Source organism: Ambystoma mexicanum, chromosome 7p (genome assembly GCF_040938575.1).
Source record: "Ambystoma mexicanum isolate Mex_15411 chromosome 7p, UKY_AmexF1_1, whole genome shotgun sequence".
Lineage (NCBI taxonomy): Eukaryota > Metazoa > Chordata > Amphibia > Caudata > Ambystomatidae > Ambystoma > Ambystoma mexicanum.
The window spans coordinates 481,116,631-481,131,622 of record NC_090939.1 but is presented as its reverse complement, the minus strand read 5'-3'; the positions used below and the strand labels follow the sequence as shown (position 1 = coordinate 481,131,622).

At 45.6% G+C, this 14,992-nt stretch overlaps 1 protein-coding gene across 1 annotated transcript in view; it reads left to right on the top strand.

Moving 5' to 3' along the window:
- The window catches only part of LOC138526130 (amine oxidase [flavin-containing] A-like), a 493,108-nt gene that overhangs the window by 375,811 nt on the left and 102,305 nt on the right, over nt 1-14,992 (top strand). The window contains exon 8 of the mRNA XM_069636505.1: nt 8,996-9,155. Within this exon, the coding sequence (XP_069492606.1) occupies nt 8,996-9,155 (160 nt within the window). The remainder of the gene's footprint in view (nt 1-8,995; nt 9,156-14,992) is intronic.

Below are 14,992 nucleotides of genomic sequence, written 5' to 3'. Positions count from 1 at the left end.
TAGTCTAAGATGGTGCACACAAGTTACAATGCAGACACATAGTAGTTTGAATTACCTTGAGAAGGTACACTAAGAGCTGAGAACCTTTGCGGATCCCAGGCCTGGGGAGGTCAGCTGTAGCCAATCACAGTTCAGGTTCCTAGGGGTGAGTAGCAACGGGCAAGAACCAATGGTCAGACCCTCACACAGCAACATTGTTAGAGATAGGAGTTTTGGGGTTGGACCAGGCCAGCCACCTGACATGCGAGAGCCAGTGTTTAACGGCGCCGTAAAAGGCTGCAGTGCCGTTAAACACTTAGCGCCTTACTACGAGGTCCCTTTGCGGGACCCGACCTGAACGGCTGGTCTAGACCAGCCGTTAAAGTAGGGACCCGCAAAGGGAATCTCGAGGTAAGTACGGTACCGCAATTTGCAGTACCGTACTTACCGCCTTCCCCAGTCCCATTGAGCCCTATGGGGCAAAAATGGGAATGGGGAAGGGCCAATGTTCAATGGGGAATTACTGCCCCGCCAACCTTGGAATGGGGTGGTACTTCCCCATTGAACATTGGCAGACTCGTTACGATACCGGCACCAACCATGGTGCTAATAGCGCCATGGTTTAGCGCCAGTATCGTAATGAGTGCCATAGTGTCCACTATAGTTGGACGATTACTCAGTACCCAATCCAGTAGTGCGATAGGTTTTCTGGAGAGGGGCCCAGGTTGTGACGTCACTATGACATAACTTTAGGACAAAACAGGCCTGCGAGCCAGGAGCCGTTGAGTGGTCCTTTGATTTCTTCTATCCTTGTACTGATCGCCGTTTGAAACTTGCTGTCTGGCTGGGTCTACGTTCCTTTTGGGGTAAGGTGTTGGGCCTTCCAAGAGGCCGCAAACTCCTAGTAGCCCTCAAACCTACCTGAGAGTTTGTCCCCAACAAAGTTAAGAATAAACGTAGCAAGACGTTACTTGTCTTAGGTGTGTTCACATCAGAAAAAAGACTGATAACCTCATTTTGACATGGACACACCACCTTCCCCCTTCCCTTGGGGGTGGGTGACTATATTCCTGAGGGAGTGACAGAATTTCACAGAGGACCACTAGGGCCTTTTCCTCATCACCTCTGAGTACCAGATGGCTTTCCCTCCTAACCCCCATCCTTCTCAACAGTCAGTGAGTGTCACCAGAGCTGTTAAAAGAGCTTCCATTCTTTCTAGAGTTAGATGCCATCGAAGAAGTCCTGTCTGCAGATACGAGCCACACTTATAGTACCTCTCTTTAGAGCGAGGAAACATACAAGAGGATTATATTGCATACCAAACCTCCTCTAGTTCAATCTGCCTATTCCAGACAAGCATTGAATGCTGGTCTCTTTGAAGCAGGTCTACATGTCCGTGCAACAATATGACTGAATGTGCGCCAAAGATGTGAAAGACGCCTGCCCCTACATTCCTATTTACCCCAGCACAGATTCTTCCTATGGTTCTTGGTTAGGGAATAACATTTTCAGTATAAACTGCTTACTAATGGGCTTTGCATGCCAATGCAGTTCTTCACCAAAATGGTGTTGGTGGGGGCTCTTACCTTTGTTGGCAGGGTCTCCACAATCACTTCAATGTAGATGACTGATTGATCTGAGTCTCAATGCTGAAGCAGGCGTCTATTTCTCTGCAATATGTTCTGGTCCTGCCTGTCCAATTACGTCTCTCAGTAATTCTACTCAGGTGCTTGTTGACCCCAACACAAATAATCTACCACATTGCCATCATCCTTGATATGATATGTGCCAGACCTTTTCTCCACATCCTTTCTGGCTCTCAGCATGGTCTTCTATGACTTTGTGGGATGGGCTTCCAACTCTGAGCTCTAATTTAAGAGTGCACTAAGTCACATATTGACTGCTTACAGGTGGTTGTGCACATCTGTGTTCACATGAGACAGACATAACTGTAAGTGCCAATAAATGGGAACCAGTTCAATGGTTTACCATCTCCTTAGGTACCTATCATCAATAAAGTACTGGGGAATCATCACTGGTGGACAGTGCAATCCCACTTGATGGTTGTGTTCTTTTAAAGCAAGCCAAGCCCAAGACCTTCATAACCAGGGACTTATCAGAGTACACGTGTAGTAATATCCCAGCTCACATTCAGGTTCACAAGCTGTGGTCGCATCACAACAGGTCTTCTGACACCATTACTCCTATTTATTTATTTGTTACATTTGTTGGTAGTGCCTAGATACTGAGGTATCACAGTGCTAGGAGTGAGGTACAGCATAGGTAAGTAGTTTGTACATGCCAAGCAGGTTACATGTCTGAAATAGGTAACTGAACATATTTGTTTGAACAGAGTGGTAACAATTTTGTTCAATAGATGGATTCATAAGGGTGTACAGGCAGGATATGGATGTGGTGTGGGTTATACATATTTGTTAAACAGTTCTGTTTTTACTTTCTTTCGGAAGGGCGAGTAGGTAGGTTCATCTTGGATGTGCTGAGGAAGGGCATTCCAGAGGAAGGGAGCAATGGTGGTGAAGCAGGAGCCCCCAGCTCTCTTTCTGGTGAATCTGGGAGTGACTAAGGCAGATGTAGAGGAGGCACAGAGGTTCTGATTGGTGTGTTTCTTGGTGATATGGTTCATGAAGTAAGGGGGGTGGTTTTGTGTGGCCAGAGTTAGGTGATGGTGAGTAGTTTGAACTCGATACAAGCTTTGAAGGGGAGCCAATGTACCTCCCATCGGATTTGTGAGATGTGGTTGGATTGTTTAAGGTCCCAGACTGCTCTGAGTGCGTTGTTTTGTAGACATTGGAGTTTGTTGATGTTTTTGGTTGAGGTGCCTGCAAGGATGGGATTACAGTAATCCAGATTACTGCCTATGATTGCCCTGGCTAGGGTGAGACAGTTGTTCGGGGTGAGGAATTTTCAGGAGAGTTTGATTAGCTTGGTGGAATAAGTCGCCGAGGAGGCGATTCTTTGACATGTTTCTGCATGTTTAGTTCTGCGTCAAGGTAGAAGCCTAGCGTTTTGACGTGGGAGGAAACAGGGATGGTGTTTCCATCGATGTAGAAGGAGGTGAAATCAGGGCTGAGGTGTTTGAGGCGGTGTGGGGAGCCCACGATAAGGAGCTCAGTTTTTTCATCGTTCAGACACAGATGGTGAGTGGCCATCCATGCCTGTATGATGCTGAAGATACAGTTAATGTTCAGCATACAGTTAATGTTGGTGGAGTCTAATTCTTGATTACCAGTGATTTTGAGGAGGACTTGCGCATCATCGGCAAAGTTGGTGTACGGTATGTTGAGGCTATTCAGGTAGTCAAAGAGGGGCTTGGTGTATTGTAGAGTGTCGGGGAGAGGAAGGAGCCTTGTGGGACGCCATTGGGAGACAGGGATACAGTCAGCTGCCTCAGTGTCTGCAAATACGCTACTGGTTCGACCAGAAAGAAAGGATTGGATCCATAATGAAGCTTCAGGGTAGAGGTTGAAGGTAGTGGTGAGGTGTTGGCAGAGGATTGCGTGATCCACCAAATCGAAGGCTACAGAGAGATCTAGTAGGAGGAGGATTGCAAGCTCACCGTTGTCTCTAATATAATCAAGCTGGATCTTGAGATCGAAGAGGGCGGAATTCTGTGCTGTGTCTGGACCTGAAGCTTGATTGTCAGGTTCCTAGTAAGTTGTGGCATTCAAGGTAAGATTGAAGCTGCGAGTATGCTGTGCGGTCAAGAATTTTGAGGCAATAGGGAACGGTGGTGATTGGACGATAGTTGGTGGGGTCTAGAGTGGGCTTCTTCAGAAGAGGTGTGTCCCAAGCTTCTTTAATGGCATTGGGAATTGAAATGGAATTAATTGATGCGTTAATAACGCTGGATATGGTTGAGGCTAAGGGTTGTGCACACATTTTGACAATGTGGGCTAGGCAAATGTCTCCGGAACAATTAGATGCTTTAATGTGTTGGATGATGGTGAGACCTCATAGGGGGTTACAGCAGAGAACTGGAACTGTGGAGAATTGGTGGCAGTAGGGGTGATGCTTGCTCGGAGGGTGAGTGAAGCGGGTGGTAGAAGGGACTTTTTAAGAATGGCTTTATCCCTTAAGTTCTGTGTTTTGGTGTCAATGGCTGATTGGATGAGTGACCACCATGCTCTGTTTCTTGGAAAATTGTCTGTCGGAGGAGCTGGGGTTTCACGCTCTCTGAGAATTTTGATAAGCGCTTTGACTTTGGAGCTTGCTTCAGTGATTCTAGTGTTATAGATGTTGGCTTTAGTGGCAATGATTGCTGTTTTGTAAGTGTCTGCTGGGCATTGGAAGACAGCTTTGTTAACGGGGGTGGGGTTTTTACACCAGAGATGTTCGAGAGTGCATTTGCTTTTGCAGAGGGAGGTGAGTTCATCGGTGAACCAATTAAGCAGGTTTCTTTTTTTGCTGGAAGTGTTTTGAGGGGAGCGTGTTCGTCAAGAGCAGAGAGCAGCGCAGCGTTGTACGTTGCTAGGATGACTTCACGTGAGGTGTTGTCGGGTGCTGAGTCAAGAGAGGCTAGAATAGAAGGGGCATGTTGCTCAGCTGTGAGTTTATGGGTGTATCTGGACGTTATGCAGGGGGATCTCCGATTAAGGGTGTGGTTTTAGTGGTGGTGATTACTATGAAGAAGATTAGTGAGTGGTCTGACCAGATGAAGCGGGTTAATCGAGGTAACTTGGAGGGGAGTGTTGCATGGGAGTATCCCATTGTGGATTCTTCCTTTGTCGTGAGTGGGCGATTGGGTGAAAGTAATTTCTTCGAGAGTGGCTGTGAGAGTGGTGGCCTTGTGGTCGGCGAGGCCTTTGAAGCCAAGATTGAAGTTTCCTAGGAGTATGAATTTCATATTGGTTTGAGGAGAGGGGCAATGAGGAGGGGGATGTCGGTGTCTGGGGCGCTAGTGTGTGAAGGTTGGCAGTAGAGGAGTAGTATATTGATGGCAGTTTGGGGGGAGTACACTGACTCAGTCTGTAGGTGTTCATAGCCTTGGAGACTTTGGAGGGGTAGGCTCTAATAGGGAGGGTGGATTTGTGGAAGATAGCAATTCCTCCTCCTAGGCTGTCTTGGCAATTGGCACGTAGAATGGAATACCCAGTTGGTAGAGCAGGTGAGAGGAGGGGGCCTGCTGCATCAGGTTTCAGATACAGCTAGTAGTTCAAAGTTGTTGGCAAGCAAGAGGTTGTGGATATCAGAGGTGTGAGCGGCGATTGAGCGAGCATTGACTAGTGCACAAGCAAAGGATTTGGGTTGGGGATAGGAGGAGAGGGTCTGCTAGGGTTGAGTGGTATGGTGGTAGTTGGGAGGGGTGTATGGTGGTAGTTGTGAGGGAGGACAGATGTGTGGGTTGGGGGGTTATGAGGTTCCTAAGGCAGTTGCGTTGCATTTGTTGGAGGTGGTGGGGGCTTGGGAGTCTGGAGCATTGTCTGTGTAGACGAGATATGCCTAGGCAGGGTGCCAGGAGCTCCTGTGTGGTGGTATGAGTGGGAGGAACGTTGGCCTCTAGCTGGCATGGGGGCTCTGAAGTCTGGAGCTTAGCCTGTATAGTTTGGCAGGACCTAGGCAGGGTGCAACATGCACAAGGTGTTGGGGAACAGTGGGAGCGTAGGGTCTGGGTTTGGGAGATTTAGTGGGGGTTGTGGAATGTCTGGGTGGGAGTCTTTGGTGACAGAGAGACGAAGGGGTGCCAATCCAGGTAAGTGCTGGCAGCCAGGGGAATGGTGGGGGTGTAGTAGCCACGGGGCTACCAGGTTGGGCCGGGGTAGCAGTGGCCATTTTGGTAGGGGGAGGCCGGGAGGAACAGGTGCTGTGGTGGGCAGAGCATGTTTAGAGGATTGGCGTGTGTTGTGGGACAGCAAATACATTGATGCATATGTCCGCAGTGGGGTTGCGAGCGACATTTGAAAATACATTTGGCACCGCGTATTTAGTTGTACATTGGTCAACAACCAAGTTGCAAGAGTCATCAGTAATTGCATTATGCATGGAATATGGCATACTGAAATGTGGCATACAATTATGCATGCAGATAATGTTCCAGTTGGTGACAGGGAGAGGCGGAAGCCTGTGGCTCATAGAAGGGCCAAAGCAGGTTCCTGAATAGTGCAGCACTTGAGCTTGTTGAGTAGTAGTTGGTAGTGGTGGAAAAATAGGGCATGTAGTGACTATAGCCTCATGGGGGCTGGCCATGCCTGTGGGTGGAAAGTAGGATGTGAGTATTTTTGCTACTGGGGAGCTATGGGTCTCATTGTACAAATGATTTAACTTAACTGTCTAAGAGTGCAGATGCTTTGTTAGGTGATATCTAAATTCCAAAAGGAACTTTGCTCAATGGATCATTATGGGAAGGGTAATACACATTTGAGCTCTTTGTACAGCAACGTGTTTCCTGCTCTCACAGGGTAACTTAAACTGAGAAGAGAACAGAGAGAATTTGGAACTGTGGTGTGTGCAGGGACAGAAATATGGTTTCACCATCCAGATTAGATAAGCAGGGGTCACATTTTGTAGATATCTGACAGTCACACATGCAATTTTGAATTCAATTTTACCTTGGACGCACAGCCAGTGGAGGAATTCTCTGGTCGTAGAAATATGGTTAGAGAGACCACAGACCCGAAGAACAGAAGAAGTCTGTGCCCTCTAGAGTTAGACAGAAAGACTATTAGATAATCCCCCCATACAGGGCATTAAAGTACCCCAGTGTCTCGTTCACTGCAGTGCCCACCACCAGTATATGTCTGAGGGAAAGAAAAGGCATGATGTTTTTGAGTAAGTAAGATTGAAAAAAACAGCTACTAACCAATGAATTGACCTGGAGGAACAGTGTACAATCTTCTTGAAAACAAAACCCATATTCTTTACTGTATAGCCTAGTGTTAAAGAGAGTCCAGGGGGGGGGGGATAAAAATAATTTCAGTTTTGGAGACATTAAGTTGAAGATGGTGTGTGGACATCCAATCTCTGATGGCTATGAGGTTTGGAGGTTTTCAAATTCCCCCTTTACTCCTGTGACCTCAGTGTACATTTGGTTATCATCTGCATAAGATTGGATATGCACATTCCAAGCTGGAGTTGCTGTAATATCAGTGTCAAATAGAAAATAAAAAGGATTGGGGTTAGGAAAGACAGTTGATGGACATATTACTGGGGCTACCTTGGATCGAAAGCAGCCCAACTGTACCCATTGGGAAAGGTCTTCTAGAAAAGAGGAGAACAAATGGAGAGTACTGTTGGTCATGTAGACTACTATGGACAAAGTGTCAAGTAAGATAGCATGATTGACCATATGAAACGGGGCGGACAAGTCCAACAGAACCAGCAGCAAATCTTTACTGTCATCAGTGGAGGTTAGAGTATCATCCTAGAAACCAGAAAGTGTTGTCAACACCCCATGCCTGGGCTAAAAACCCAACTGAAGAGGGGACAGAAAGGTATGAGTGTCAAAAAAACGGTAACAGGCAGACAATCAACTTTTTGATGATTTTGAAAAGAATAGGAAAGTTAGTAATGAGCCGATAGTTGTCCAAGATGGAAGAAGCCAGCCCATGTTTTTTGCAGAGAGAGTATACCATGCCCTTGTTAAGGAATGCTGGTACATGACCAGAAGGAAAACTCAAATTGATGAGTGGTGTGATGTAATCTACAAAATAAAGGAGAATGTTGTACAATTGAGAAACTTCTCAAACTTCTGAGTGGTCCATGGGGAGGAGCCAAAACGGCTCTGTTTCTTACTCTATATTGGAATAAGACACCTGATGAAGCTGGTAAAACTGGTGGCTTACCCCTCACCTGAGATTTGGTTTAGTAGTCACAATTTTTCAAGGAAGAAAGAGTTCAGTTTGTCACACTGATCTTGGGCTGCCAGAAATATGAAGGATGAGTCCAAGAATTAACTAAACTAAAATGAATTTGAATTTGAGACCCAATCCTATTGTCCTGGTAGTTGTTTTGCATGTAGAATAGCTGTTTATAGGCTTTCAGATTTAGGATGTAGATCCTTTTTTGCTGATTGTAATGATGGTTGTACCAAAGTCTTTAAAAATTGTTAATTGTTTTAAGCTTTTCAGGTCAGACGTTTACTAGGGGGCACAATGGGATTGTTGCTCAGGAGGACTCAGGGCACCACTTTTTCAACAAGATTGCATGTCTCTTCTGAGCATATTTAAACAATATCCTGTCATAAGTCTAGGGAAGACTTCCCAGGGCACAGAGACAAGCAACCGTGTGGGCGATAGGAAAAAAAGACCAATGGCAGCAAAAGTTTTAAGTCTCTACATGGAGGGTTTCTGGAGGTGGCTGGAAAAATAAAAGAAAGAAATATTGCAATGGGCTCCACTTCAACTATTGTCTAGCAGAAACACACTGTGAACCTGCTGTAGAGGAGAACATCCCCCTTGTTTGCTCATTGATTTTAAGAGTACCGCAATTCAGTAATTGGCCCTCATTACGAGTCCATCGGAAACCGTACCGGAGAAACCGGCAGGTAGCCGCCAGACCCGAAATGATTTACTGGCGCCTGACTTGCCGGAATAACCGGGGCATTATAGCCCCGGAAGTCCGGTAAGTCAGGCATTGGTAAAATGTTGATCCCCATTCCTGTAGAGTCCCATAGGACTCCACCAGAATGGGGACCACTGAAGCACCATTAATAACGGTGCCAGTGCTTTCATGAAAGTCTGCTGGCGGGTGCCGTTCCACCCGCCAGGATCAGACCTAGCGGGCGGAACGGCCCCTGCCAGCAGAATCGTAGTTTGCCGGTCCGGAAACAGTGACGTTAAGCTTACTGGCACTGTTGTTTCCGGACCGGAAAACTTGTAATGAGGCCCATTGTTTTGAGTGTACCCAATGGTCAGCTAGTGCTAACCTGACAGCTCTCAGGCATGTAGTCTACAACCGAGAGCTCATTGTCTTTATATGCATTGTATTTTCCCAGATCTCAATTTATGGAAAGGAAAATTGACTGTACCTTAATATTAATATTCCAATTCTTTCCTTCCAGGGCAGGTTTATCATTAGTGCTATACCACCAGGCCTCACCACAAAGATTCACTATAACCCAGAATTGCCAGTGTTAAGGAACCAGTTGATACAGCGCCTTCCAATGGGATCCGTCATTAAATGCATGGTCTACTACAAAGAAGCCTTCTGGAGGAAGATGGGTTAGTAAACTGGAAAAACAAAAAGCCATCATTTTGTAGCAACATAATTTAAAGGCATGTTTTAATCAGTCTTATCAACCTAAACAATTATGGGGTCATTGCAGTCTGGGCGAAACGGTAGCAATGGTGTTTTTGACAGCTAGTGCCTGTTGTTCTTGCTGCAACATTACAGGTTCAAAACGCATATATAACTTGGTCAGTAATCCAGAGGAATAGCGCCACAGTAAACACCTCTGGATTGCAGGGTGGATTTTCATCTGGAAAATCCACCAATGTGTACCTCAACCATGTTCCCAAAATTGTTTTGAATTGTTAACTATTGTTGTGGGGACATCCTAATTAAGTGATAAAGTGATCTTTTTTTATATTCGCCCTCTCACCACTTTTCACATGTAGTTCTTAACAGATCAGAATGAACTCCTCTGTGCATTGAATGAAATGTGTGGTTTTTGCATTAAACACTAGTGTAAACTATCCATTGCATTGCCGTAATCAAAATGTTGGTAGAAATGGATAGACATAAAAAAACGAATTACAGCAAGAGATCTGCACAGTGGTATTCCAGAAATATCACTACCATTACCACTGGTCCAGTCAGCAGTAATCCTGTAGTTGGGCAGAGTTTTGGAAATACCTCTGACGGTCATGGTGATTACTGCTGCTATCTTTCGGCTCAGACTACAATGGGATATCTGTTTATTTGGGCTAGTTGCAAAGTAAATTCAATTGCAGTACAAATTAGAGTCTTGCTATTTGCCACGTTACACACATTTTACTTCTGATCCTACAATAATACATTACTACACACTGGCTGCAATATCATAACATCATCTATGATTGCGCCACCCCAAGTGTCTGTATTGAGGAGAAACTGGTGGGGGTTGGGTGCTGCACATATGGCAACACTGGTTAAGGCCAAGTGTCTCTCAGTTCTTTCTGTGGACTTTACCATTCTTTCTCATGCGCTTCTTGATACGGCCAATCAATTGATGCCACTTAAATACTCCCAGGTATGCAAATGTCCCTCCCAGCTGTGGTTCTCTGAGGAATTTAGGGGGGCACGATTGGAGGTATGGAAAGCTGAACGCAAATGGCGCACATCCTATACTCCCAATGATAAGACAATCTTTGGTATACCCTCTAGGAGCTACCATAGGGCTATCCAGCTGACAACACAGAATTATTTCATGTTTAAAGTTGAAACTGCCCTCAATTGCTCTAGGGAGCTATTTGCAGTAGTTAAATTCTTCTCATCCTCTGCACAGTTTATGCCGTTAGCCGCACCTTCTCAGTCACTCTGTGTTGCCCTAGTATACCAACATTGTGGATATACCTCATCATATCCAAATGAGTCAGGCTACCGCCACTCTGACTTCAGAAAATCATGGCCAGCAGGTAGTCTCTAGTTGGTCCACCTTTCCTGTATTTTCCAACAAGACTGTTTCTACTGCTATATGTCAGTTGAAATATGTGTCCCCTTCTGACCCTGTTCCGCTATCTGTCCTGAAAGACATTCTACCAGATTTTATTTCTTGGGTCACCCAAGCTGCTAATGTATCCTGCCAATCGGGATATATCCAGAGAGAGCTTAAACAAGCTATTGTAGTTCCTCTTCTAAAAAAGCTCTGTTCTGGCTAACTTTCATCCTATTTCTTTACTTCCTTTTTTTAATGAAACTCTTTGAGGCTTTGGTATCTCCACTTCTTTCCTCCTTTTTGGAATCTTCTGCCTTGCTTGACCCCGTTCAGACTGTTTTCCATCCCAGTAGAGGCACCAAGAGTTTTTTTGTATCCGTTTTGCATGATTTAGCCAGGCTGGTTGACCAGGGAGAGCGGGGGCCCTAATATTGCTTCGTCTGTCAGCAGCCTTTGACACGGTTGACCACTCCATCCTTCTGTGCCGCCTTGCCTCTGCTGGCATTGCGGTTCCTTTCCTGGGTTGGTTGACCTCTTTTTTGACTGATAGGGGTCAATCACTATCCTTACCTCTCTTTTTCTCTTCTTCCCGTATACTTTCTTGTGGTGTTCCCCGGGGCTCTGCCTTGTCCCTGATGTTATTTAACATCTATGTTCAGCCTCTGGTTGGTCTTGTTCGCTCCCACGGCTTCAAGTGCTAATCTTACGTGGACGACACTCCGATCCTGGTCCGTTTAGATCTTGACCAGGGAGAGGTGTTGTCCTGTTTGCGTGAGTGGCTTGGGCCTTGAGGGGCTGGATGAGTGACAGCTGGCTCAAACTCAACTGGGACAAGACTGAGGTCCTGGTGGTGAGTGCTTCCTCTGATCTGGGTTCCTGGTCTTCTTCTTTCTGGCCGGCTTCACTGGGTGATTTTCCTATTCCAGTGACGGTAGTGAAAAAGCTTGATATTTATTTCTCATCCTCTCTTTCTCTGGCTTCTCAGGTAAGTGCAGTATGAAAGACAGGCCATTTCCTGCTGAAGGTCCTTCACAGGGTTTTGTCTTTTTTGCCTGCTTGCCTACACCTGGCAGTAGTTGCCTCATTTGTTACCAGCCATTTAGATTACTGCAACACTCTTTTCTGGCCCAGCCAATCGGCCTGATTCACTGTCTTCAGTTGTTGCAGAATCTTGGTGCTCTGGTGGCTACTGCCACCCCTTATGGTTCCCATATTAGTCCGGTCTTGAGATCTCTGCACTGGTTTCCAGTGGAAAAAAGGACAGTTAGGAGTGGATTTTCTTCATAAAAAGATACTTCCTTACATTCCAGACAGGGCCCTCTGCTCCAATAATGAGTGTCTGGTTGTGGTTCCAGAATTCTGCCTCCAGAGGGATGGGGGGCTTTCTCTGTGGCAGCTAGTAAGCATTGGAATGGTCTTCCGACCAGGCTGAGACACACCAAAATTCATCTGCAGTTCCGCTGTCACCTTACAACTCTGCTATTGTAAGTTCAGGTGGGTTGTTGTTATTCTGTGTGAATCCTCGCGCCAAGATGCCTATGGGTGAAAATGCGTGCTACAAATGCACTTAACGTAACATAATATAGAGCAATGGTCTGCAACTATGGCTTTCTCAATGTTTTGGACTTCGAATCCCATGATTCCTCTCTATTGACTATATTGTCTATCTTGTCTATGGGCAGTGGGAGCGGCAGTCCAAAACATCTGTAGAGCCAAACGTTGCAGACCCCACCCTTCATAACTGTCACAATGGCATCAAGCAGCCACGATTGCAACAAGCACTAAGCCAATAGACAGCGCCATCTTCTGATAGGTATGGCAATGCAATAAAGCAAATATTTGCAAGTTCATACAAAATTAAGCTGTAGCCAGAGATCCCCACAGAAGAAATTAGTATAAATCTAACATATATGACATTAGACACTTATTTTTCTCTAACTATAGTAGAATAAAATCAAGGTTGAATCACTGTGTGTCCTAGCTATCAAAACACCCATTGTAGGCATGTCACATAAATACCAAGTGGATCATTCAAACCTGATACTCCATTATATACAGATAGTAGCAGGGTGTGCATGCAGCTGGAATTATAAGGCTCGATTAAACAACAGCCTCTTTCTGTAGGCACTTCTTATAGGAACATGTACCCGCCCTGCTCTGATCCCGGGGAATCCCGTTTAGGCTAGAAGAATGTCTTCTCTATGAATGGAGGATAGCACAGGGGCAACGCGCTGGTCTTGAAAGCAAGACCACGCAGAGCAGCAGAGGTTCGAACCCCGATCCCTGTGTAGAAACTGAACCCAGGTCCGGTATTAGGCAAGTTATCCAAAAACAATAAAATAAATAAAATAAAATTAAGTATGATTCACCAAATGACAATTCTCCGAGATAAAAATGTTTTCCAGACTTTGGGCCTCATCACGACTCGGGCAGTAACGCCGGCGGTATTACCGCCGGCGGTATTAGCCCTACCGCCGAACTCCCCGGTGCTAATAGCGCCGGATCACGAGTTCGGCGGCAATGTTAATCCCCATTCCCCATTGAGCCCATTCGGGAATGCCCCATTCCCCATTGGGCTCAATGGGGAAATTTCACGCTAATACTGCCTGCGGATTTCCTGCCGGCGGTATGAGCGCAAATTTTCAGCGGATTTCCCCCCAGCTAAGAGCTGGGACGAAATTCGGCAAAGTCCTGATTTGGCGGACCCTTAAATCCGGCAGTAATAGCACTAGCGCCGGATTTAAGGGTTACAGCCAAAGTCGTGATGAGGCCCTGTGTCTATTCAGATAGGACGGTTAAGCACGGTTACAGATCCCTTTCTCACTCATGCATCCATCCTGAAATTAGCTGTCTCTCAAGAAGCATCCTAGTGCTTGTACCTGCCTAAGGAGATCATTGTCCCCCGATGCAATCATGGTCTCTGACATCTTAGGATACTGCTTTCTAGTACCTCTGTATAAAATTAGAAATCTCAACCTTCGTGATGAAACAATGTGGGAGTTAAGAGTTATTCTCTTCTTTGTGAACTCAGCATGCTTAAATATACTCATATTGGCTGGTAACTGCTAGATGCAAATGCATGTCGTTAGAATAACATCTAGACAGAAATAAACACTCTTCTTACTGGAAACTCGAAAAACATTCTACAAATGTCTAGTCTTCAAGAATAAGAGCTTACTTTTGAAAAGGATGAAACACTCCATTCTTTGACATATTAGCCACACACATGGTCAGAAAACATCAACACTTAGCCAGTGTGCATCAATATTGCATTAAGTTGTGCCATACCACCTTGGGGTCCTGACTCCTTTTTAATGGTACCTATCTGGACCGCTCTCCCAGATTTCTGGTGAAGGTGCCCACAATTGTTCTTCCTGCAGCTCACCCTGTACCAGAAATAAATACATATCAACATAGTGATGCTCAAGTGAAAAGAATTCCTTGCACACCTAATGTTTTCTGGCTGTGCTGACCTGGACAGAGGGCTGGACGTAACAACAACTGACTTTAACTAGAAATGTCAAAGGCAATTTAGAGGTTAGAAAGAGACAGGAGGGAGGCTTTGTTCAACGGACAGGTGGGCCAATGCCGAAAATCCACAAGCTATACTTGCACTTAATGAATGTTCTCTTTAGGAATGGGCCCTGAACTCCTTAGACTGGTGCTTTTAAAGAGGAAGACTGCATCTACCAAAAAATAAACTAACACAGTGAAGGTACTCTACTGTCATGGATAGGATTTCGACTATTCTGGACGACTTCCTGAATCAGAGGTGCTGCAGTTTATGAGCTGATGCTCAGAGGCTGGTTATTTTAACCAAACGCAAGAAACACCACATCCTCTTGCTAATTGCAATGCGACAGAAGGGGACAGATGTGTTCATTGTGAAGCTGGAGTGTTCCTGGCTTTGTTATGTAAATAAATAGCTGAACACTCACTAAAGAATTCACCAGTCGTGCGTTGTGTCCTTAGCAATAGTCTACACAAGGATATGTACATATATAACTGAATCCCAGGTTCCTCTGAGATTTCCTTGGTGCATTCAGGCTTAGTTGGAATCACTGCAGACTAAGTTTGCCTTCTTTGATATCCAGCGGAAGCAGGTACAGCGTGTACAACTTGTCCATGATGGTGTGCTGCCAATTATCTCTGCCTTAATGCCAATAAGATTGAGATCCTCCTCATTGGGCCACCCACACCCTCCTGTCCTCTCTCTCTCTCTGGTTGCCCACTCTGGGCCCTCTTCCTGCTCCTTCCTGTGAGGCTGGGATCCTTGGTTTCATCTTCGACTCCATCCTCTCCTTCTCTCCTCACATCTCCAACGTCTCTAAGAAGTCAAACTATCAGCTGCACCTCCTCAGAGGTATTTTTCATTTTCTCACTTTGCCCCAGAGGCTCACTGACTCCAGAGCTCTGGTCCTC